Source organism: Carcharodon carcharias, chromosome 16, assembly GCF_017639515.1.
Source record: "Carcharodon carcharias isolate sCarCar2 chromosome 16, sCarCar2.pri, whole genome shotgun sequence".
Lineage (NCBI taxonomy): Eukaryota > Metazoa > Chordata > Chondrichthyes > Lamniformes > Lamnidae > Carcharodon > Carcharodon carcharias.
The window spans coordinates 100,229,266-100,253,921 of NC_054482.1; the positions used below are offsets into that span (position 1 = coordinate 100,229,266).

The 24,656-nt window shown below is 43.8% G+C and overlaps 1 protein-coding gene across 1 annotated transcript; it reads left to right on the plus strand.

Annotated features, from left to right (window-relative positions):
• The first annotated feature begins 2,321 nt into the window (after positions 1-2,321).
• On the plus strand, positions 2,322-24,656 carry dnttip2 (deoxynucleotidyltransferase, terminal, interacting protein 2). Its single transcript, XM_041208746.1, has 7 exons — positions 2,322-2,444; positions 10,773-11,503; positions 15,070-15,208; positions 20,370-20,465; positions 20,651-20,815; positions 21,505-21,614; positions 23,585-24,656. The coding sequence occupies exons 1-7, from the start codon at positions 2,388-2,390 to the stop codon at positions 23,676-23,678; spliced, it is 1,392 nt and encodes a 463-aa protein (XP_041064680.1). The 5' UTR covers positions 2,322-2,387; the 3' UTR covers positions 23,679-24,656.

A 24,656-nucleotide genomic window follows, 5' to 3' on the forward strand; every position in this document is an offset into this window, starting at 1 on the left:
CATCATGGAATTAGAACTGGTCAAGATTTCTGTTTGGGTTATAAAAAGATACCTCCTTGTTTGAGTCAGTAAATCCACTGAGAGGTGACTTTATAGAAATAAGTAAAATACTAAATAGTAAATTCAAAACTTAAATATGACCAAGGAGCGCAGTTTAAAAATTGTGAAAGATGTTTAGGGCAGATATCAGGAAGAATCTCTTCATAAAAAGTGATTGATGAAAATTATAAATGGTAGCGAGACCAAAACCTTAGATTCATTCAAGCAACAAATGTGATAGGGAGAATATTGTTTTCTTAAAATTCTAGATTGATGAGCTAAAATTCGATATTGATGTTCCCTCATCGATAACAATCGTCATTTTTCCTGATCATTTTCTCCCTGCTTTCTTACCTGAAGGTACTGATCCTGGTTGGGGGTATGGATAATTGGTTCCCTCTGGTATCTTACCCCCAGCTCAGAATATAGATTGGCTATTGTCGTCATCAGCGGTCCCTCAGAATCAGGGATGACGCCCGTCAGATTTGGTGAGACTTCAGATGACTGAGAAGCCCAATTCTGGGTCCACGTGTTCTTCCACAGTGGGGGCACGTTGTAGCGCAGGGGAGTGGAAATCACAGCCCCAGGTTGGCTTCCTTCTCCTCCCTCTGGTGCTGCCGTTCCGCCCCGCTGTCGAGTTGCTGAGCCTTAAAGTGGCTCTTTGCATTGATGGACCAGTGTGGTACCAGGCCGAGCAATCGCATTATGGTGTTAATGCCTCTGTGCTTTAGGGCAATCTTGAGCATATCCTTATACCTTTTCCTTTGGCCCACTCTTTGAGCATTGGCCAATAGAGAGCTGCGAGAAGAGAACCTACTGAAGGAAGCAGTTTTCGGGCATCCGGGCTCAATGGCCTGTCCATTGAAGTTGGTTCCGCGGAACCAGTGCTATTGTATTTACCTACAGAACAGAAGCTGCATTTAACAAAATTACTTTCTGGAATTCTCGAGACTTTTGATGTGAAATATGAATGCAAGTATAACTCAATTTTGCAAATTTGGGGAATTTAACTGTAAACCTGTCCTCCAAATGGTGGATTTATACTTTATATATAGTACACTTTATTAATGCACTTATCTGTTATTGATAAAGGGACTGATTTTCAAGAAGATTTTAGGAAATAGTCAGAAGCTGCAGCATATTGAAAATCTAGTCTCACTTTCATGATTTATACTGACATTCCAGCTACAAAGTTGTTACAATTTGACACTATCATTATCTCTTTTAAATCTCTAGTTTATTCATTCATTATAGCATAAATGCCCTTTGCATCACCACATTTGAGCAAACTCTGATTCATTTGTTGAATTGAATTTTAAATTGTCAATCTTCAAATCATTGTGAAGCCAATCGGCTGTCTCAGAACCTCGTTTAGCTTATACTGCCTTTCGGTATTCGATAAACCCCTCACTGGCCTTTTGTGTATCCTGCCTCCTCTTTGCCCTACAATTTCTAGTGGATTCTTCAGCTGCTTCAGTTTTGTTTATAACATCCCTAAAGCTCTGGTTTGTCAGCATAAATCATGAAATTTTCTCAGTTAAAAAAATGCCTTCTCAAAATCTCCCCTTTTGGTTTGACCTTTGTAGCAAAGCTGCGTGGAAAGTTCTGTTCATTACATGTGCAAAATAAATCTGTGCTGTTGCAGTTGTCAAATATGTTTTGTGTTTGTTTCTTAATCATTCATCTTAAAGTGCACAACCCCACCTAATGTTTTTAGTCCATGCGCAACGACATGGGTTTAATCATCAGATCGACCTTCCAGGTCATTCTCTGTTCTGGACCATCACTTACATTATTAATGTACCTAATTGCTTATCACCCTGTTAGATATTTTGCACCATTAAAAATTAAGGAATGAAAAAGCAAATTATTACAAGTCTAGAACGAGGGGGGAAAAAACCAGACTACGTCAGGCCAATCGGCATTCAGGGCGAGAAGAGCCGGTCAGTGTCTGAGCTCAGCCATCTGCAAGCAAGAGGATGGAGCTGCACTCACTGTTCAAACCAGAGCTGCAGTGTGTGTCCCAGGGAGAGAGACAATGTTAAATGGAAAGGTTTGAAACAGCCTATGGCTGCTAATGATCTCAAACTGAATGACCGACATCAATATATTATTTATGTGTGTATATATATATATATATATATATATATATATAAATGAGTGTATGTAAGGGACTGCTAGTCATCCTCTCTGGGCTGATCTGAACAGTGCGGACTGTTCGAACTCGGTACCAATCGGACGCGATGCCGAGGCGGTGGTGCCTGGTTCGAGGCAACACCGGGCGGAAGTACCTGGGGGAAAGCCTCGGTGTGGCAGCGGGCGGAAGTGGTGCGCCTACGAGTTGCGAGATGGTGCAGACACGGAGCGGCAGGCAAACCCAGGGCGGCAAGGTGGAAGCTGGGGAGGTAGGTCACGCATTCACTCACTCACTCCCTCCCGGCCGGTGTTGGTGGCAAGAGGCCGGCGAAACGGGAGCCTAAAGCTTCTCTCCCGCCGGGGGCTGGGGACACGTGGGATGGGGGTGGGTGGAAAGACGGTCCAGTCAGTCCCTGGGCGTGGAGAGGGCGCGAGGCAGAGGGATTGAGTGCCTGTGGATAGGGAGGCAAGAGGTTATGGGGAGGGCAGTGAATTGAGAGGGGCGGGTGGGTACCGTTACAGGCCTAAATCACCATGGATACGCTGTGCAATGCGGAGGATATTCCATTTAAAAGGAATAGTGAGGGGGCTGGAACCAAGCTGAGGCGCTCCAAAGAGGAGAAGATGCCAGAGGAGTTGGAAAGATTAAAAGCATAACCCGGTGGTGATGAGAGCACTTCGGGCTGGGGAGGTGGTAGAAGCTGTGGTCAGCCGAGAAGGATTTGCTACAGACCCAGGCGTTGTCATCCCTGAGCCATGTTTCAGTCCAAGCCAGTAGCATGTTGGTGTAATCGTCCACGGTATGGGTATGGATGTCAATAAAGTTTTGTTTGCAAGTTAACAAACACTTTTGAGGGCAATGTGGAGATGCTGCACTGATGATCAGCTGGTCCAGGGATGATTATGGAGTTTGCCAAGATTAGCGCTCCCTTCCTCCAACATGCTGGCTGGAAAGTGAGGCGGATGCAACAGTTGAATTTTCTGTTCCTACCGAGGTGGTGCCTCAATGTGCACTTCAGCAAATGCTGAGAGGCATAGAGTATAACTGTGGACTCATTCAAGGATGGTAGAGGCAAAATACCAATGGAATTTGGTGGAGAAGGAGAGGGGAGAATAAAAAATGGATGATACAGGAGAGAAGGGCCTGAGGGGACAAAAAACAGGGAAAGGAATAATGGACTTGGATCTGGAGTGACAGCTAAAATGCAAATGTAAATGGACACAATCATTTCAGGTGAAACAGGAGTGGTACAGACTGGACAGACTAATCCCATGTTCCAGCTCTTGGTCCATAGCCTGTGGATTGCAGCAGTTTAAGTGTGTATCCAGGTACTTTTTAAATGTTATGAGGATTTTTGCCTCTAACGCCCTTTCAAAAAGTGAGTTCCTGATCCCCACCACTCTGAGTGAAAAAAGTTCCCCTTGAATACTCTGTAAACCTCCTGCCTCTCCCATAATTATGACCCTCGGTCAAGGGGAATTTGACCTTCCCATCCCTCTGTCTAGACATGTCAAAATTTTATACACTTCAATTAGATTTCCCCTAGCTGCCTCTGTTGCTAAGAAAATAGCCCCAGCCTATCAAATTTTTCCTCCTAATAAAAACACTCCAGTCCAGGCAACATTCTCATAAATCTAAGATAAAAGCAAAAAACTGCGGATGCTGGAAATCCAAAACAAAAATAAAGATATCTGGAAAAACTCAGCAGGTCTGACAGCATCTGCAGAGAGGAACACAGTTAACGTTCTGAGTCTTCAACAGAACTAAGTAAAAATAGAAAAGAGATGAAATATAAGCTAGTTTAGGTGGGGGGGTGGGGGGGGAGGAGAGACAGGTAGAGCTGGATAGAGGGCCAGTGATAGGTGGAGATAGCCAAAAGATGTCATAGACAAAAGGACAAAGAGGTCTGGGTCATGCTTGCGGACAGACCAAAGGTGGTCCGCAAGGCAGTCACCCAGTTTGCATTTGGTCTCTCCAATGTAGAGGAAACCGCATTGGGAACAGCGAATGCAGTAGACTAAATTGAAGGAAGTGCAAGTGAAATGCTGCTTCGCTTGAAAGGAGTGTTTGGGCCCTTGGACGGTGAGGAGAGGGGAAGTAAAGGGGCAGGCGTTGCAACTTCTGCAGTTGCATGGGAAGGTGCTGTGGGAAGGGGTTGAGGTGTTGGGGTTGATGGAGGAGTGGACCAGGGTGTCCCGGGTGGAATTATCCCTGCGGAATGCAGCTAGGGGGTTGAAGGGAAGATGTATTTGGTGGTGGCATACTGGAGTTGGCGGAAATGGTGGAGGATGATCCTTTGAATGTGGAGGCTGGTGGAGTGATAAGTGAGGACAAGGGGGACCCTATCATGGTTCTGGGAGGGAGAGGAAGATGTGAGGGCAGATGCGCAGAAGATGGGCCAAACACTGTGGGTGGAAAACCTCGGTTAAGGAAGAAGGAAGACATGTCAGAGGAACTGTTTTTGAAAGTGGCATCATCAGAACAGATGCGACGGAGGCGAAGGAACTGAGAGAATGGGATGGAGTCCTTACAGGAAACGGAGTGTGAGGAGCTGTAGTCGAGGTAGCTGTGGGAGTTGGCAGGCTTGTAATGAATATTGGTGGACAGTCTATCACCAGAAATTGAGACAGAAAGGTCAAGTAAGGAAAGGGAAGCATCAGAGATGGACCATGTGAAAATGATTGAGGGGTGGAAATTAGAAGCAAAATGAATAAATTTTTCCAGGTCCAGATGAGAGCATGAAGCAGCACCGAAGCAATCATCGATGTACCAGAGAAAAAGTTGTGGGAGGGGGCCGGAGTAGGACTGGAAAAAGGAATGTTCCACATACCCCATAAAGAGACAGGCATAACTGGGGCCCATGCAGGTACCCATAGCCACACCTTTTATTTGGAGGAAATGAGATGAGTTTAAGGAGAAATTGTTCAGTGAGAGAACAAGTTCAGCCAGACGGAGGAGAGTAGTGGTGGATGGGGATTGTTTGGGCCTCTGTTCGAGGAAGAAGCCGAGAGCCATCAGACCATCCCAGTGGGGGATGGAGGTGTAGAGGGATTGGATGGCCATGGTGAAGAGGAGGTGCTTGGGGCCAGGGAACTGGAAATTGTTGATATGATGTAGGATCAGAGGAGTCACAGATGTATGTGGGAAGGGACTGGACAAGGGGAAAGAAAATGGAGTCAAGATAGCAATAAATGAGTTCCGTGGGGCAGGAACAGGCTGACACGATCGGCCTGCCGGGACCGTCTTGTTTGTGGATTTTGGGTAGGAGGTAGAAGCGGGCCGTCCAAGTTTGGGAGACTGAGGTTGGAAACTGGAAGGAAGATCTCCAGAGGAGATGAGGTCAGTAACAGTCCTGGAAACAATGGCTCGATGTTCAGTGGTGGGAAATCTCCCCTGTACCCTTTCTAGTTCAATCACATCTTTCCTACAGAGCAGCGATCAGAACAACATGCAGCACTCCAGCTGTGGCCTAACCAATGTCTCATATAGTTCTAACATAACCTCACCGCTCTTCTGCTCTAGGCCCTTGTTAGTAAAGACAAGTATCCTGTATTCTAGCTTGACAACCTTAACTATCTGTCTAAACACCTTCAGGGATTTGTGGACATACACTACAAGGTCCCTCTGTTCCTCTGACCTTCTCAGAATCCAACCACTAAATGTGTATTCCTTTGTCTTGTTAGCCTTCCCCAACCTCACACTTTTCCAGATTAAACTCCATTTTCCACTGTAATGTCCACCTGGCTAGTCCATTGATACCTTCCTGCAGTCTACATCCTTCTTCTTCATTATCAACCATAGGGCCAACTTCATCTGTGAACTTATTGATCATACAAGTCAATAATGATCATACACTCAAGTCCAAATAATGGATATAGATCACAAAAGGCAAGGGGCCTAGCACTGAGCCCTGCAGAACTCCACTGGAAACAGACTTCCTGTCACAAAAACACCCTGTCGACCACTGCCTTTTGCTTCCTGCCTCTGAACCAATCTTGGATCCAACTTTGCTTTGGGCTTTGCTTTCATGACCAGTCTGGGACCTTATCAAAAGTCTTGTAAACTCCATAAAGACTACATCAAATGCATTACCCTAATCATCCTCCCCTTGTTACCCCCTCAAAAAAAATTGATCATGCCAGTCAGACTTAACTTTCCCTTAACAAATCCATGCTGACTGTCGTTGATTAATCCGTGTCTTTCTAAATGGAGATTTATCCTGTCCCTCAGAATGTTTTCCAACCATTTTACCACGGTCAAGTTTAGGCTGACTGGTCTGTAATTACTCGGTTCATTCATCTCTCCCTTTTTTTAAAGAATGGTACAACGTTGCAGTCTTCCAGTCCTCCGGCATCACACCTGTAGCCGGAGAGGTTTGGAAAATGAAGGTCATTTCTTTTCTTGCGTCCCTTAACAGCCTTTGATACATTTAGTCCTGGGGGATTTATTTGCATTCAAAGATGTTAAACCTCTTATTACTTCCTGTCTTACTATGTTAATTTCATCTAATATTTCACACTCCTCCACACTCCAAGGCCTATATTATCCCTCACTTTTGTGAAAAAGACACACAAAATATTCATCAAGAACCATACCCATGTTCTCCACCTTAACACATGGATTACCTTCTGGCTATAAAAACAAAAAATTGCAGATGCTGGAAATCCAAAACAAAAACAGAATTACCTGGAAAAACTCAGCAGGTCTGGCAGCATCGGTGGAGAAGAAAAGAGTTGACGTTTCGAGTCCTCATGACCCTTCAGCAGAACTGAGTAATATTAGGAGAGGGGTGAAATATAAGCTGGTTTAAGGTTTGGGTGGGGGGTGAACGGGGACGACAAGGTGTTTACTAAAACCCGCTTTCACAGCAATATTTCCTTTCTCAGTGACTGTCTCTGTCTCCGACTTACCCCATGGGGATTTCAACTGAAATTCCATCCCTCTTGTTTCGAACCCATCCAGGATTACAGGTATCTCCGGGACATAAAACGTTTCTCGGACTGCTGTTCCTGTCGCATTCTGAGATCCACGCTCAGTGCCATGTGCCGCCATATGACCACACTTGACCTCTCCCTCCAGCAACACTGCTATACCCTTTTTCAAAGCTGCGCATGCCCCCAGTTTCATTTTATTCTTTGTCTCATCCGACACCTCAACAAGAAACTTTTTCTCTTTCTCTCAAGTGCTAAGGAACGCAAGCTCCAACAACTCATCGACACCAACACCCATCCAGGACCCTCCACCCCTGCCTGTCCCTCCGTCCCCACCCCATCTTCCAATCCCAGCACCGGCCGTGTATTCACTATACCCCCTGACCTTCCCCTCACCAACGCTGAACGTTCAGTGCTCAGCAAAGGACTTAGTTTCATACCCTTATGCCCTCATCTCAATAAATTTCAGGCTCAGCACGATGCTGAACTCTTCTGCCATCTTCATCTCCGTGCTCACTTATTTGGGCATGAGTCCTCTCCCCGTTCAACGGATCCTTTTACCCACCTCCAATATTCTCCCTCCACCTGGACCCCTCCCTCTGGATTCTTACCTTCTCTTGATCTTTTCATTGAGAACTGTCGGCGTGACATTAGTCTTCTCAATTTCTCTGCTCCTCTCACCCATTCTAATCTGTCTCTCTCTGAACTTACTGCACTCTGTTCTCTCAGGTGCAACCCCAACATTGTCATCAAACCCACTGACAAGAGTGGTGCTGTTGTTGTCTGGCGCACTGACCTCTACCTCGCGGAGGCTGAGCGTCAACTCGCAGACATTTCCTCCGACCTCTCCCTGGACCATGACCCCACCAGTGAACATCAAGCCATTGTTTCCAGGACTGTCACTGACCTCATCTCCTCTGAAGATCTTCCTCCCCCAACTTCCACCCAGATAGTCGCCCAACCTCAGATGGCCCACTTCTACCTCCTACCCAAAATCCACAAACAGAACTGTTCCGGCAGACCAATCATGTCAGCCTGTTCCTGCCCCATGGAACTCATTTCTCGTTATCTTGACTCCCTTCTCTCTCCCCTTGTCCAGTCCCTTCCCACCTACATCCGTGATTCCTCTGACACCTTACCTCACATCAACAATTTCCAGTTCCCTGGGCCTCAACCGCTTCCTCTTCACCATGGACGTCCAATCCCTCTACACCTCCATCCCCCACCAGGATGGTCTGAGGGCCCTTAGCTACTTCCTCGAACAGAGGCCCAAACAATCCGCATCCACCACTACTCTCCTCCGTCTGGTTGAACTTGTTCTCACACTGAACAATTTCTCCTTTAACTCCTCTCACTTCCTCCAAATTAAAGGTGTGGCTATGGGTATCCGCATGGGCCCCAGCTATGCCTGTCTCTTTATGGGATATGTGGAACATTCCTTCTTCCAGTCCTACTCCGGCCCCCTCGCACAACTCTTTCTCCGATACATCGATGATTACTTTGGTGTTGCTTCATGCTCTCGTCGGGACCTGGAAAAATTTATTAACTTTGCTTCCAATCTCTACCCCTCCATCATTTTCACATGGTCCATCTCTGACAGTTCCCTTCCATTCCTTGACCTCTTTGTCTCAATTTCTGGTGATAGACTGTCCATCAATATCCATTACAAGCCTACCGACTCCCACAGCTACCTCGACTACAGCTCCTCACACCCCGCTTCCTGTAAGGACTCCATCCCATTCTCTCAGTTCCTTCGCCTCCGTCGCATCTGTTCTGATGATGCTACCTTCAAAAACAATTCCTCTGACCTGTCCTCCTCCTTCCTTTAACCGAGGTTTTCCACCCACGGTCGTTAACAGAGCCCTCAACCGTGTCCGGCCCATCTCCCGTGCATCCGCTCTCACGCCTTCTCCTCCCTCCCAGAAACATGATAGGGTCCCCTTTGTCCTCACTTATCACCCCACCAGCCTCCGCATTATAAGGATCATCCTCCGCCATTTCCGCCAACTCCAACCTGATGCCACCACCAAACGCATCTTCCCTTCAACCCCCCGGCAGCATTCCATAGGGATAGTTTCCTCCGGGACACCCTGGTCCACTCCTCCATCATGCCCTACTCTTCAACCCCCACCTCTGGCACCTCCCCATGCCCACGCAAAAGATGCAACACCTGCCCCTTCACTTCCTCTCTCCTCACCGTCCAAGGGCCCAAACACTCCTTTCAAGTGAAACAGCGTTTCACTTGCATTTTCCCTAACTTAGTCTACTGCATTCGTTGCTCCCAATGTGGTCTCCTCTACATTTGAGAGACCAAACGTAAACTGGGCGACCGCTTTGCAGAACACCTGCGGTCTGTCCACTAGAAAGACCCAAACCTCCCTGTTGCTTGCCATTTTAAAACTCCACCCTGCTCTCTTGCCCACATGTCTGTCCTTGGCTTGCTGCACTGTTCCAGTGAAGCCCAACGCAAACTGGAGGAACAGCACCTCATCTTCCGACTAGGCACTTTACAACCTTCCAGACTGAATATTGAATTCAACAACTTTAGATCTTGAACTCCCTCCTCCATCCCCACCCCCTTTCCGTTTCTTCCCCCTTCCTTTTGTTTTTTCCAATAATTTATATAGATTTTTCTTTTCCCACCTATTTCCATTATTTTTAAATCTATACCTTTTATGCCCTGTTAGTCTTTCCACCCCACCCCCACTAGAGCTGTATCTGTGTGTCCTGCCATCCATTCTTAATTAGCACATTCGTTTAGATAATATCACCACCTTCAACACCTATTTGTTCTTTTGTCTGTGACATCTTTTGATTATCTGCTCCTAATACTGCTTGCTTGTCCCTACAACCCCACCCCCCCCCACACCTTATAACCAGCTTATATTTCACCCCTCTCCTAATATTACTCAGTTCTGCTGAAGGGTCATGAGGACTTGAAACGTCAACTCTTTTCTTCTCCGCCGATGCTGCCAGACCTGTTGAGTTTTTCCAGGTAATTCTGTTTTTGTTTTGGATTACCTTTTGGCTGTCTAGGAGGCCTTACTCTTTCTTTAGTTATCTCTTTATATATATTTATTTAAAAAAATCTTAGGGTTTTCCTTAATTTTACCTGCCAGTACCTTTTCATACCCTCTCTTTGCTTTCCTAATTTCCTTCTTAATTTCACCTCTGCACTTTTTATCCTTCTCTAGGTTTTCTGCTGTAATGGGCCCTTGGTATGCATCATAAGCTTCCATTTTTTTCTTTCATCTTCCTTAACTTCAGGGATTGAATGTGTAACGGCACCAATCCCTGATCTGCATGGCTTGATATTCTGTCAGCTCTGCAAACTGTTTCTTGTTCGTTTCATTCTGAGAGTTAGTTTCTGCCCTCAGCTTCTCACCAGCTAAAGTTTTGTCAGTTTCCTGATAAATAATCTGGCTCTTAAAACCTAACGTTAAACAGTTTCAGGAATTGCGGTTTCAGGCTTAGCAGCAAGACTCTCAGTCATCAACCCAAACAATTCTTCGCGAACATGGTCTTTCTAGCAAGATGCAAAAATGTTTGGAATGAAGAAACATTCCAAAGAAAGAGCCAATAAAAACAATTTCTGTTGCATGCTTATCAATCATCTACCAGCCTTACTGTAAAAATCAAAAACACACATTGTCTTTTTTTTTTAGGAGGCAGAATCTAGGTTAAGGACACCCGTTAGTCGAAGGAAGACCAGGAGCAGCAGAGTTGAAACTCAGTCAGAAAGCATTACTGAATCTCAACCTGAAGAACAAAAAATTGTTGGAGAGCAACAGATCGTCCACGCTGAATCGCAGCCCTGTCCAGAGCAGCCAATAGAACTGAATGATAGGTTGGGAGAGAATGACCAGTGCTCAGAGAGCAACATTATAGAAAGTAATCCGGAAACAGAAAAGGAAAAGCCAGATGAAACAGAAATTCATGAAATTAATCTGATTGAAATAGTTGGAGAGACAAGTTTAGATTATGAAACCCAAAGTGCCACTCCAGCCACTATCTGTTTGCTGCTTAGTAGTGATGAAGACAAAGGAACCTTGGAGGATGGTGACAATGACATGTTGGAAGAATCCAACACAGATGTAATATCTGGACCTGTTGTTTCATCTGAACCCTCTGCCATTCCTCCTGACACAACAGGAAGCCCTTTGGCAAAGGATAGGGAGCTGTTTGTGATTGACAAGCAACCCGGAATAGATCAAGATAGAAAATATTACTTAGACTTGAGTGAAAAGGAGGAGAGTGGAGAAGAACAGGAGGAAAGCAGTGAAAGTGGAGAAGAACCTGGTGACAGAGATGAGTCGGAGAAAGAGGGAGATGATGATGATTTTATCGATGAAGATGAAGACGAAGACGATGATATTTTGAAAACCAAGTCTAGTTTGTGAGTAAAGCAATAGTTTTTCTGTCATTTGGAAAGTGTTTTTTCAAAGCAACAAGTGCTGGAAATAATCAGCATGTCAGGTGGCATCTGGGGAGAGAAACCGAGTTAACATTTTGGCCTCCCATCAGAACTGGCAAAAGTTGAGATGTAGCAGTTTTTAAGCAAGTACAGAGGTAGGGAAAGGAGGGAAGGGAAAAAGAAGTAGAGCAAAGACCTGTGAGAAGTAGGTCTAGAGGAGGTATAAATGGGAATTACCACCAATGTTTGTTTCTTGTCCCATTATCCTCTCCTTTTGCCTGCATGTTGCACTATCATCGCGTTTGTCATTTAATCTCTCCTTCCTTCCACCTACCACAGACCTTCCCTTTTCCACTATCTCCCCCCCGACCCCCACAAACTTTCCCCACCTCTGTACTTATTTAAAACGTGTTATATCTCTTAACTCTTTCCAAATCTGATGAAAGGTTTCAGCCTGAAACATTAGCTCTGTTTCTAGTTTCACAGATACTGCCAGTTCTGAGTTTTTCCAAGATTATCATTTTTTTTCAGATTTCAGATGTTAGAAGTATTTTGCTTTTGTATTTTACCAACACTCTTCAGACAATGAAATACTTTTGAAAATTAAATAGATAAATGGAAGTAGTAAATCTGTTTACATAAAAGCTTTGGGAGCACCCAAAAATTTCCCTGACACCGCACTTTCTATAAAGCTTCACCAACGATACCTATTGCAGATGCATCTGTCCATGAGATTGTAGGACAGTATAGGTAGGAGTGACTACCTCACAGTCCTTGTGAAGACGAAGTCCTGTCTTCACATTGAGCATACCCCCCCCCATAGTGTTGTGTGTGGCACTACAACATTGCTAAATGGGATAGACTCAGAACAGATCTAGCAGCTCAAAACTAGGTAACTATGGGACATTGCGGGCCATCAGCAGCAGAATTGTATTCAATCACAACCTGTATCTTCATGGCCTGGCATATCCCCCACTCTATCATTACCATCAAGCCAAGAGATCAACTCTGGCTCCATGAAGAGTTCAGGAGGGCATGTGGAACAACACCAGACAAACTCATCTGGTTCACTAATGCCCTTCAGGGAAGGAAATCTGCCGTCCTTACCTGGCCTACATGTGACTCCAGACCCACAGCAATGTGGTTGACTCTTAAATGGCCTCTGAACAAGGGCAATTAGGGATGGGCAATAGATGCCAGCCTAGCCAGTGATGCCCACATCCCATGAATAAGTTTTTAAAGGCTAAAAATTAGATCACAACCTGGTGAAGCTACAAACACAACTACTGCATGCCAAATAGCAAAAGCAGCATGTTATAGACAGAGCTAAGTGATCCCACAACCAATGGATCAGATCTAAGCTCTGCAGTCCCCCCACCTCTAGTCTTGAATGGTGGTGGGCAAATAAACAAATTAACAGGAGGAAGACAATCTATGAATATCCCCATCCTCAATGATGATGGAGCCCAGCACATCAGTGCAAAAGACTAAACGTGCAACCATCTTCAGCCCGAAGTGCTGAGTGGAGGATCCATCTCAGCCTCCTTCTGAGGTCCCCAGTATCGCAGATTCCAATTTTCAACCAATTTACTCCACGCGATATCAAGAAATGGCTGATGGTAATGGATCCTGCAAAGGCAAGAGGTCCTGACAATGTTCCAGCAATTATACTAGAGGCCTGTGCCCTGGAACTAGCTACGTCCCTAGCCAGGTTGTTCCAGTACAGCTACAACGCTAGCATCTACCCAGCAATGTGGAAAACTGCTCAAGTGTATCCTGTCCACAAAAAGCAGACAAATCCAATACATCTGCCTCCCCTCAATCATCAGCAGAGCGATGGAAGATGTCGTCAACAGTGCTATCAAACAGCACTTACTCAGCATTCCTCAGGGTAGTGTCCTAGGCCCAACCATCTTCAGCTGCTGCATCAATGACCTTCCATCATAAGGTCAGGAGTGGGGATGTTCAGTACCATTCTCAAATGCACAGACACTGAAGCAGTCCATGCCCATATGCAGCAAGACCTGGGCAACAGTCAGGCTTAGACTGATAAGTGACAACATTTGCCCCATGCAAGTGCCAGACAGTGACCAACTCCAACAGTAGCGAAAGTATCCATCTCCCCATACCATCGCTGAATCCCCCACTGTCAGCATCCTGGGGTTACCATTGACCAGAACTTGACCTGAGCTAGCCATATAAATACTGTGGCTACAAAAGCCGGTCAGAGGCTGTGAATTCTGAGGTGAGTGACTCACCTCCTGACTCTCCAGAACCTGTCCACCATATACAAGGCACTAATCAAGAGTATGATGGAATACTCTCCACATGCCTGGATGAGTGCAGCTCCAACAATACTCAATAAGCTCGACACCATTCAGGACAAAGCAGCCTGCTTGATTGGCATCCCATCCACTGCCCTAAGCATTCACTCCCTCCACCACCGGCACATCATGGTATCTCTCTACCACCTAGCAGGACAGGGCAGCAGATGTATGAGAACCCCACGCTTGCATTTTCCCCTCCAAACCACACAGCATCCTGATTTGGAACTGTATTGATGTTCTCTTACCAGCAGCACTGTGGCTGTACCTGTAACAGATGGGCTGCAGCAGTTCAAGAAAGTGGCTCAAAAGCAATTAGGGGTGGGCAAGAAATGCTGGCTTTGACAGAGATGCCCACATCCCATGAAAGAATAAAAACAAAATGAGTGTACAAGTGTCACCTTTCCATGCCACTGAGAGTTTTGTATCACTCGCCCACACTCCCTCTGGCTGTTGTACTATGTAACCCTTTCCCTGTTAATTCCATCATCTTGTCATGTGCTAAATGTTTCCTTTATATCTACCATAAAACAACCAGAGGGAATAACATTGGAAGAAATATATAAGTTTACTTGGTGTAGAGTCGCAGATGGAATGTAAAATAGCATTTAAACAGTGAATGTCCCCTAAACCTGAACTTTCAGGCCTCAACAGAGCTGTTCATTGGAACTAAACAGAATTTGGTTTTGAAAAAATGGAAACTATCCTGACATCTAGCTGGCATCTTTTAGAATGGCAGCAAGAATGTTACAAATCACCAGTTAAGATGAAGGAGCCAGACAAGAGTTTCTGCTTCCCATCCCTATTCACCTGAATGGACATAGTGAGGATAGGATAACGTATAGTTATGATTCCCTCCACCCACCCCCAAACACGATAGCTCCCTAGCTTTCCAGCACTCAGTCTTGCCTCAGAGGTGTGCAGTGGGTATTTGGGCGATGTACCAGAGGGTGCCTGACTCCATGTAACCATACTGCTGGGAAGAATCGCCAAGTTCACTCGGAGCATGTAGAAAATTGTTTAGAAGAGAGGAAATAATTATTGTTACCTTTTCAGTGTAAGAGTAAAGTGTCACTAGAATGCCGAAAGCATGGTTTGTTCTTCAGTATTAACCCATATTGTATAGCACTAATGTCGAAAATCTGTGTTGGAATGTTTTAAAGTTCACAGCTCAAGTATGTTGGATAATTTATCAGATTAATGGATTTTTTTTTTATATTCCAGAATCGAATCATCAAGCAGTATTGATCCAGGACTAAGTCTGAAGGAACTAGGTGGCCTGTACATATGCTTTGATCCTGACAAGCAGGGCTCCAATTCTAAAGCCTTTAAAAAGCTAAAGGAGCAAAAGAAAAATGATGAGGTAAGACACTTGGGTGCATTCTGACCTGTTTCCTATCCTTGGTTTAATTCTAACCCACTGTTGTCAATGCAGGTATTAACAAGTCAAACATGTGTTTTTTTTTAACTTATGCTGTGTCAAACTTGAATGACCAGTACAATTTAGGATACTGTTTTTCTGACCCAGGTTTGTATGTGCAGAGAGCATTTTGGGCTGTGCTACACAATTATGAAATACTAATGGTTACAGTTCTGTTACTGAAGTGATGATTTAAGATTATTGCTCAGGAAGCATGTATGTTGGGCATAAACGTATTGGTTGAAATGATTTTTTAAAAATTTATGAATGTTAAGCTAAAGGCATTTAAACAGGGCAAAGTGCAGAGTTTGGAGCAACAAAACATCCAGAAGCTTGAGAATAACACTGTCTAATACAGAAACAGGCCATTTTACCTAACTAGTCCATGCCAGTGTTTATGCTACACACAAGTCTTGTCAGATCCTACCTCATCTCAGCCCGTCAGTTTAACCTATTCCTTTGCCCCTTGTGTGTTTAACTAACTTGTCCTTAAATGCATCTATGCTACGTGGTGCAAGGGCTGGTGGATTTTAAGGTTTTGGGGCAGAAATACAAGCAGGAGAGATGTGAAGAACATTTTTATGCTGTGAGTGGTAATGACCTGGAACTCGCTGCCTATGACGGTGGTAATGGAGAATATCATGATTTTAAAAGTAAATTGGATGGGCACTTGAGAGAAATAAAGTTGCAGAAGAGAGGGGGAATGCTACTGATTAAATTGCCCTACAGAGAGCTGGCATGGACTTGATGGGCCAAATGGCCGCCTCCTGTGCTGTTATGATTCTGACTTCTACTGGCCTGAACTACTTGTGGTAGAGAGTTCCACATTCTAACCACTTTCCATTTCCCACTGAATTTCTTCTTGTATTTGCTAATAACTATCTTATACTTATGGCTCCTAGTGGAAGCAAAGTAGGTTTGTAGTTACAGAGGGTCAGATTGGTCGAGGTTGGGCATCTTAAGGAATGGGGAGATGATGTTGGGTTTGATAGGGGTAGGGAACATTGACTGAGCCACCACAGTATCTGAGAATCGCGGCAATGTGCCTGAGTCAGCAATTGGTAGAAATACATGATTGAAGACCTTCAGCCAGTGTTTCCCTCTAATTTCCCTTCACTTTGTGCGTGGCCCGTTTGTTGCATTCTGCAGTTCCTTTACGATTGTCACGCACAAGCACATCTTAAAGGGATCCCTTGTGCACGATCTGTTTATCCCTGGTGCATTAAGCTCTGGACTGCTGCATAGCCACTCACTCACACAGCTTAGAGTACACAGGAATGTGCCTTCAGCCACATTCATTGCTGTGGGAAGCGCTTGCAGTCTTATGCATTACTGGCAATTGTCTCCTACAAAGAAGGCCCAATTATCACAGCTCAGGGGTGATGTGAGTTCAGTAGGAATGGTAACTTTGTGGTTATATTACTGGGCTAGTACTCTAGAGGCCCAGACTAATGATCTGGAAGCATGAGTTCAAATTCCACCACAGCAGCTGGAGAATTTAAACTCAGTTAATTAAATAAATCTGGAATTAAAAACTAGCGTCAGTTATAGTTAACCGTGTAACTACTGGATTCTTGTAAAAACCCATTTGGCTCACTAATGTTATTCACTAAGGTGATGTACTTTGGCAGGTGGGATAAGGAGAGACAATATGGACTCAATGGCACAGTTCTAAACAGTGCAGGTACAGCGGGACCTGGGTGTGCATGTGCATAGATCTTTGGTAGCAAGACATACTGAGATAATGGTTAGCAAGGCATATGGAATTTTGGGCTTTATAAGTAGAGGTATTGAGTACAAAAGCAGGGATGTTGTGCTGAACCTTTTATAAAGCTCTGGTTAGCCCACAACTGAGTATTGTGTCCACTTCTGGTCACCACACTTCAGGAAGGATATGACGATCCTTGAGAAGGTGCAGAGGAGAATGACCAGAATGGTTCCTGAGTTTGTGACTTTAGCTACAAGGTTACATTGGAGAAACTGGGTTGTTTGTGGAGCGAATGAGATTGAGGAAAGATTTGATGGAAGTATACAAGATTATGACAGGTTTGGATAAGATTGACATGGGAAAACTGTTCCCCTTGGCTGATAGCACAAGGGCTAAGATACACCAAATTAAGGTTTTGGGCAAGAGGTGCAGGGGGAGTGTGAGGAACATTTTTTACACAGCAAATTATAATGACCTGGAACACTCTGCCCAGAAGCAGAATCGGTCAATGATTTCAAAAGGAAAGTGAGTGGACACTTGAAGAAATTAAAGTTACAGGGATGTGTGGAAAAAGTGGAGGAATGAGACTGACTGGGTTGCTTCATGGACAGCAGGCATGGACTTTATGGGCTGAGTGACCTCCTTCTGTGCCTTAAATAACTTTATGACTCAGTGCTTCAGGGAAGAAAATTGGCCATCCTCACCCACCACTATATCTAACTCGAGCCACAGCAATGTTTTTGACTCATAACTGCCCTCTGAAATGACCTAGCAAGCTGCTTAGTTGTCAGAAAGGCACCTCTCCAACACCTAAGGGCAATTAGGGATGGGCAATAATGTGCCACAAGTGATAGGCAGAGCTAAGCGATCCCACATCCAATGGATCAGATCTAAGCTGTGCAGTCCTGCCACATCCAGTCATGAATGGCAGTGGACAATTCAACAACTCACTGGAATAGGAGGCTCCACAAATATCCCCATCCTCGATGGAGGAGCCCAGCACATCAGTGCACAAGATAAGGTTGAAGCATTTGCTACAATCTTCAGCCAGAAGTGCCAAGTAGATGATCCATCTCGGGAGGTCCCCAGAATCACAGATGCCAGCCTTCGGCCAATTTGATTCACTCCACGTGATATCAAGAAAGGGCTGAAGGCACTGGATATTGGAAAGGCTATGGGCCCTGACAATATTTTGGCAATAGTACTGAAGACTTGTGCTCAAAACTTGTTGCACCAAGCTGTTCCAGTACAGCTACAGCACCAGCGTCTAACTGGCTATGTGGAAAATTGCCCAATACGTCCTGTACTCAAAAAGCACAACAAATCCAATGCAGCCAATTACCGCCCCATCAGCCTCCTCTTGATCATCAGTAAAGTAATGGAACGGGCCATCAACAGTGCTGTCAAGCGGCACTTGCTTAGCAATAACCTCACTGACGCCCAGTTTGATTTTCGCCAAGGCCACTCAGATCCTGACCTCAATACAACCTTGGTTCAAACATGGGCAAAAGCTGAACTCCTGAGGTGAGGTGAGAGTGACTGCCCTTGACATCAAGGCCACATTTGACTGAGTGTGGCATCAAGGAGCCCTAGCAAAACTGGAGTCAATGGGAATCAGGGGGAAAACTCTCCGCTGGGTTGGAGTCATACCTAGCACAAAGGAAGATGGTTGTAGTTGTTGGAGGTCAGTCATCTCAGCTCCAGACATCACTGCAGGAGTTCCTCAGGGTAGTGTCCTCAGCCCAACCATCTTCAGCTGCTTCATCAATGACCTTCCTTCCATCATAAGATCAGAAGTGGGAATGTTTGCTGATGATTACACAATATTCAGCACCATTTGCGACTCCTCAGATACTGAAGCAGTCTATGCCCAAATGCAGCAAGACCTGGACAATATCCAGGTTTGGGCTGACAAGTGGCAAGTAACATTCGTGCCACACTAGTGTCAGGCAATGACCATTGCCAACAAGAGAGAATCCAACCATCACGCCTTGATGTTCAATGACATTACCATCACTGAACCCCCCACTATCAACATCCTGAGGGTTACCATTGACCAGAAACTGAACTGGACTAGCCATATAAATACTGTGGCTGCATGAGCAGGTCAGAGGCTAGGAATTGTGCAAAGAGTAACTCACCTCCTGACTCCCCAAATCCTGTCCACCATCTACAAGGTCAGGAATGTGATGAAATACTCTCCACTTGCCTGGATGAGTGCAGCTCCCACAACATTCAAGAAACTTGACACCATCCAGGACAAAACAATCCGCTTGATTGGCACCACATCCACAAACATTCACTCCCTCCACCACCAATGCACAGTAGCAGCAGTGTGTACCACCTACAAGATGCACTGCAGGAATTCTCCAAGGCTCCTTCGACAGCACCTTCCAAACCCATGGCCACTACCATCTAGAAGGACACGGGCAGCTGATGGATGGGAACACCACCACCGGAAGCTCCCCTCCAGTCACTCACTATCCTGTCTTGGAACTATATTGCCGTTCCTTCACTGTCACTGGGTCAAAGTTCTAGAACTCCATTCCTAATAGCACTGTGGATATACCTACTCAAGGGCAACTAGGGATAGGCAATAAATGCTGGCCTAGCCAGCGAACCCCACATCCCGTGAATGAATAAAAAAAACACTGGCCTTGCCAACAAGCCTACATCCGTGAATGTCGAGCTGAGTATTTTTAAAAATTCAAACATGCCTGAGTGGCATCAGAATGTGATTTTTTTAGCTTATTCATTTTATTTATGTTTACCTTTTTTAATACAAAAGCTGTTTTGCCCAACCCAAACCATTATTCAAAGCAAAGACAAAAATGGCACCCACTTTGATGTCTTGTTACCAGCTAAATGAAATGAATTAATTTCCACAGTAGCGTAGAAGTCATTTTATACATAATGGAGGGCTAGGTCAGGTATAATAACAATAAATGACTGTAAGAGATTGGTACATTGATTCATTAATACAATTCAGCTTGAGCATTTGCCTCGATCACCAGGTGGTGTCTTTGGTTAGAAAGGTGCGGGCACGGTAGGGATTGGTCTCAATTATTAAGTTCACCCTTCACCTCCCCTCCATGACTGCCAACACTCTATGCCTAGGGTCATAAATGGTCATTTGGAGAAAGTACAAGAGGATGTGGAACTATACTGAGGAATCTCTAGCCCCTTCAGGAGGTGCGAGGGTACAATTTGATTTTATTTTTAATGTTCTGTACCTGACTGAACTGGACGTTAAGATATGTGGAAGGGATCATGGCCAGGTATTGGTTGGAGGAGCAGTTAGATACCTGGTAATAATACTCGTTGCGTTTGGTATTTGAAAAACTAATAGGCATTTCTGGAAGAACATTTCTGTAATTTGATGTTTCTGTTCCTTAGCTGTTGGCAAATACCATCCTGACACCAGAATTTGAAAAACAGGAATGTGTTCCACCTTTAAAAGAGTCTATTCGTCAACTGAAGAAAAAGCACCGGGTACGTATGGTTACCATGGCATTACAGTGATTTCCATTTAGCCATAGCTTGTGCATTCTGTATTTCCCTGATAATATTATTATATTTAGTAAACAAGAATAAACCTCTAAGTAAAATGAACCTATCTCTGTAGAACTTTCATGCCTTTATTATCCTGCCTTTATTTTGAACTCTTGTACATTTAGGAAGAACGTGCAAAGACAACGGGGGATGGCTGGTACAACATGAAGGCTCCTGATCTAACAGATGAGTTGAAGAATGATCTGAGGGCACTGAAAATGAGGGCTGCAATCAATCCCAAACGTTTCTATAAGAAGAATGACCGTGAAGGCTTCCCTAAGTATTTCCAGGTATGTATCAACAGATGAGCTGTGCTATGTAATGTGATTCATTTCACTATAGCTTTATGCAGCCAGGTTGTAATATGTGGCAATAAATAAAGTTGGCCTTGCCGGTACATTAAACTGCTCAGACTTATAAACCATTGGACAGGCATTGTGGAAAATCCAGAACTACATATTGATATCCATACTCTCAGTTTGAGAAGTCACAATAGAGGGAGAGATGCAGGTGGTTTTAGGTAAGTTATCTCTTATTCATTGCCGGGCCTACCTGGAAATGTGAAATGCAGAGACGGACAGCTTGAACCATGAAGCTGGTCATTGAGCCTAAAATTATTTACAGTGCCTAAAACAGCATAAGCCTTATGCTAGACACTGAAGAAAAGTGTCCCACACTGTTGTGAAGCAAGTGATTGTGAAGAAAATGAAGGGTCTAATTATAGTATTAGCTACGATATAGGAAATTAACATCATTGTTTCAAAGTATTTTGTGTTGCCTTGGTATAAAGCACCTCCATAGACTGGAGCTGAGCTGTAGATACTAGCAAGTCCTAGCTTTGATCCTCCGTGTGTTAAATTAGACCACTTTACTCAGTACCAGTTCTGTAATTATTATTTGCTCCAGCAGTGTAACTTTTAAAATGTATCTTTTATGATAGTCCCAGTATATTATTATTCTTATCCATCTTTCTTTGTAGGTTGGAAAAGTTCTGGACAACCCAGTAGACTTCTATCACTCCCGCATTCCTAAGAAGCAAAGAAAGCGGACAATGGTGGAGGAGCTTCTGGCAGATGTTGAATTCCGACGGTATGTTTTTTCATTTACATATGAAGAGGAGGAGGCCATTCGGTCTTCTCTCTTGAAAAAAGAAGGCCAAGGGGTGACCTAATAGAGGTCTTAAAAAGGTTTTGATAGAGTTGATACGAAAAGAATGTTTCCTTTTGGGAGGTGGGGGCAAGAGCATAACTAGAAGACATCAATATAAGATAATCACCAAGAAATCCAAAAGGGAATTCAGTAGAAACTTCCTCATCCAAAGAATGGTGAGAATGTGGAACTCACCACCACAGGCAGTGGTCGAATTGAATGGTATAGATGCATTTGAGGGGAAGCTAGACAAGCATATGAGGGAGAAAAGAATAGAGGGTTACAATGATGGGTTTGAATGAGGAAAAAAGGAAGCTCAAGTGCAGCATAAACACCGCATGAACTGGTTGGGCCGAATGGCCTGTTTCTGTGTCATGTATCTTATGTAATCCTTTGAAATCTGAAATAAAAACAGAAAATGCTAGAATACTCAAGTCAGGCAGCTTCTGTAGAGAAAAACAGACTTAACATCTGATGACCTTTCATATGAGTATGCAGTATTTTGTTCACTTTCGAATCCCAATCCCCTTGAGATAAAGGCCAATATTTGCATTACCTTAAATGCTTTTTGGACCAAGGTACTAACCTTTGCTGAGTTGTGCATTTGGATACTGTATCTGTCTGCTCTGCTACAGCTTCTAATCTTTCAGGAAAATATTCCAATTTGTCTTTTAGATCCAGAGCGCATGGCATCATACTTCACGACATTGAATTCCATTATCCATAGTTGCCCACTCACTTAATCTTATGTACCTTTGTAAGTTCCTGCTCCCATCCACATGAATTTACTGTACTTCCTGAGTTAACACCATCAACAAGCTTGGATATAATGCTCCACTCATCAATTTCATTAATATATGGTGAGATGTGGTACCCAGTATGGACCCCTGCGGAACAGCAGTTGTTGCATCCTACCAATTGGAGAACTTTACTTTGACTCTCTGTCTCCCACCTAAGTACAAACCCCATGTCACAAGGTTACTTCAAGTTCCGTGAGCTTCATTTTCGCTAATGATCTTTTGCATGGAACCTAATCAACTGCTTTCTAGAAGTCCATATAGACAGCATCCCTATTCAGCATGCTAGCGACATCCAAAAGGTAAATCAATTAGATTAGTGAGATATATTATCAATCTTTGAAGATAATTTTGGATGCAGGAATGAAGAATACTTTAAAAGTACAAATTCACTTCACTTTCAGACTTAGTAGTTTATGCTTTTTGATGTTCCCCTTGCCTCAGGTTTCTTCTACATCTGAAGGTAGTGGTGTGACATGGTTTCAGGCTGCCCTGTAGTGCCTCACCAAAATTCAACATTTTTTTTTGTGTGATCTGTGTGCATCGGCAAGCCAGTCAACTATGATAGCTTCTGCAGGCAAACACTGATACTGATCAGATTTCCCAGAGAGTAAAATCCTGCCTTTGTGTGCCCCTTCCCAGGAGTGATTTTTGTTTTTTACACTCCCTAACCGTTCTGCATTCAGGATGAGTTTGGCTTTGGTCAGATTTTAAGCATCACTATAAAAAGGAGATAAAAACAAAAATAAAAACAAAAAACTGCGGATGCTGGAAATCCAAAACAAAAACAGAATTACCTGGAAAAACTCAGCAGGTCTGGCGGCATCGGCGGAGAAGAAAAGAGTTGACGTTTCGAGTCCTCATGACCTTTCAACAGAAGGTGAAGGGTCATGAGGACTCGAAACGTCAACTCTTTTCTTCTCCGCCGATGCTGCCAGACCGCTGAGTTTTTCCAGGTAATTCTGTTTTTGTTTACTATAAAAAGGAGACTGTATATAATGCCTTAATAACTCATAAGTAGCTAGGAGACTAGCTTACATGTAGATGTTGTATTACTTTTAACTAATATATTGCAAGTGAAGATGATTGCAAAGTGTGTGTTTGTTTTTTCAGGTATAACAAGAAAAAATATCAGCAGATCATAACAGAGAAGGCAGCGCTTGTTGCAGGCAAAAAGAATCGCAAGAAGATGAAATTTAAAAAATAAATTTTGAAGAAAAACTAAACAAGTGCCTCATTCTAGATATTCTTAAAGTCACAATGAGTCATTATGGCATAGGAGGGCATTCAGCCCGTCAAATCCATGCCGACTCTCTGTGGAGCAGTTCCGTTCCCCTGTTATATCCTCGTATCCCTGCAAATTTATTTCCCTCAAGTGCCCTTTTAATTTCCCATTGAAATCATTTTATCATCACTGCTTCTACCACCCTCGTCAGCATCCGAGTTCCGTGTCATTACCACTCGCTGCGTAAAATAGGGATTCTTCACATCTCTTGCCCAAAACCTTAAATCTTTCCACAAAGTCATAAATAAAGTGTTTAAACAGTTCTGAGTGCCACCAACTACTCTCTCCTCCCCTATTCATAAATGCAAGTTAGCTTATTTGGCTAAACACAATTTAGAGAATGAAAGAACTGTTCAGCTGTGCTGAGATATGTATCATGGAAGATATTCTATCTTCAATGAACCAGTCTATTTGACAATTTGATTTTTAATCAAATCATGTAATTATTTATGAGTTTGTAAAAGTGACTATGCTTCGTGCATCTGTGTTCAATAGGTATTGAATGCAGACTTGCAAGAATATGATTCTTATAATGTTTACATATTGAAGTCCTGATAACTTTTGTCTGTATGACTGAAAATTACAATTTTTGAGCTAAGAATGGTTTTTTAAACTTGGCTCGAATTAGAAATTGTTTATTATACTATATTATGCACCCTCTGAAATTCATAAGGATAAAATTGTAGTTTCTGAGGTTATAGTGGAAAATACTTTCTAATTTGTACACGTAAATTATGTCTAGTTTAACCAATTGATAGCTTGCCTACTAGAAGAAATAATGCACCTAGCAGATTTCACCAAGTGGGCTCTTAATTTTTCTGATCATTAATAAAAAGATTTATTTTATCTTCCTCTCACACTTGTGCTGTTATACAAGCAAAATAAAAATGCCAAAATGTT

Excerpts from the sequence above, each read along its gene's own strand:
- dnttip2 (XM_041208746.1), top strand. The coding sequence starts at position 2,388 with ATGGTGCAGACACGGAGCGGCAGGCAAACCCAGGGCGGCAAGGTGGAA. Across the intron at positions 11,504-15,069 it reads TTGAAAACCAAGTCTAGTTT|AATCGAATCATCAAGCAGTA; the intron begins GTGAGTAAAGCA and ends TTTATATTCCAG. Across the intron at positions 20,816-21,504 it reads GCTTCCCTAAGTATTTCCAG|GTTGGAAAAGTTCTGGACAA; the intron begins GTATGTATCAAC and ends CTTTCTTTGTAG.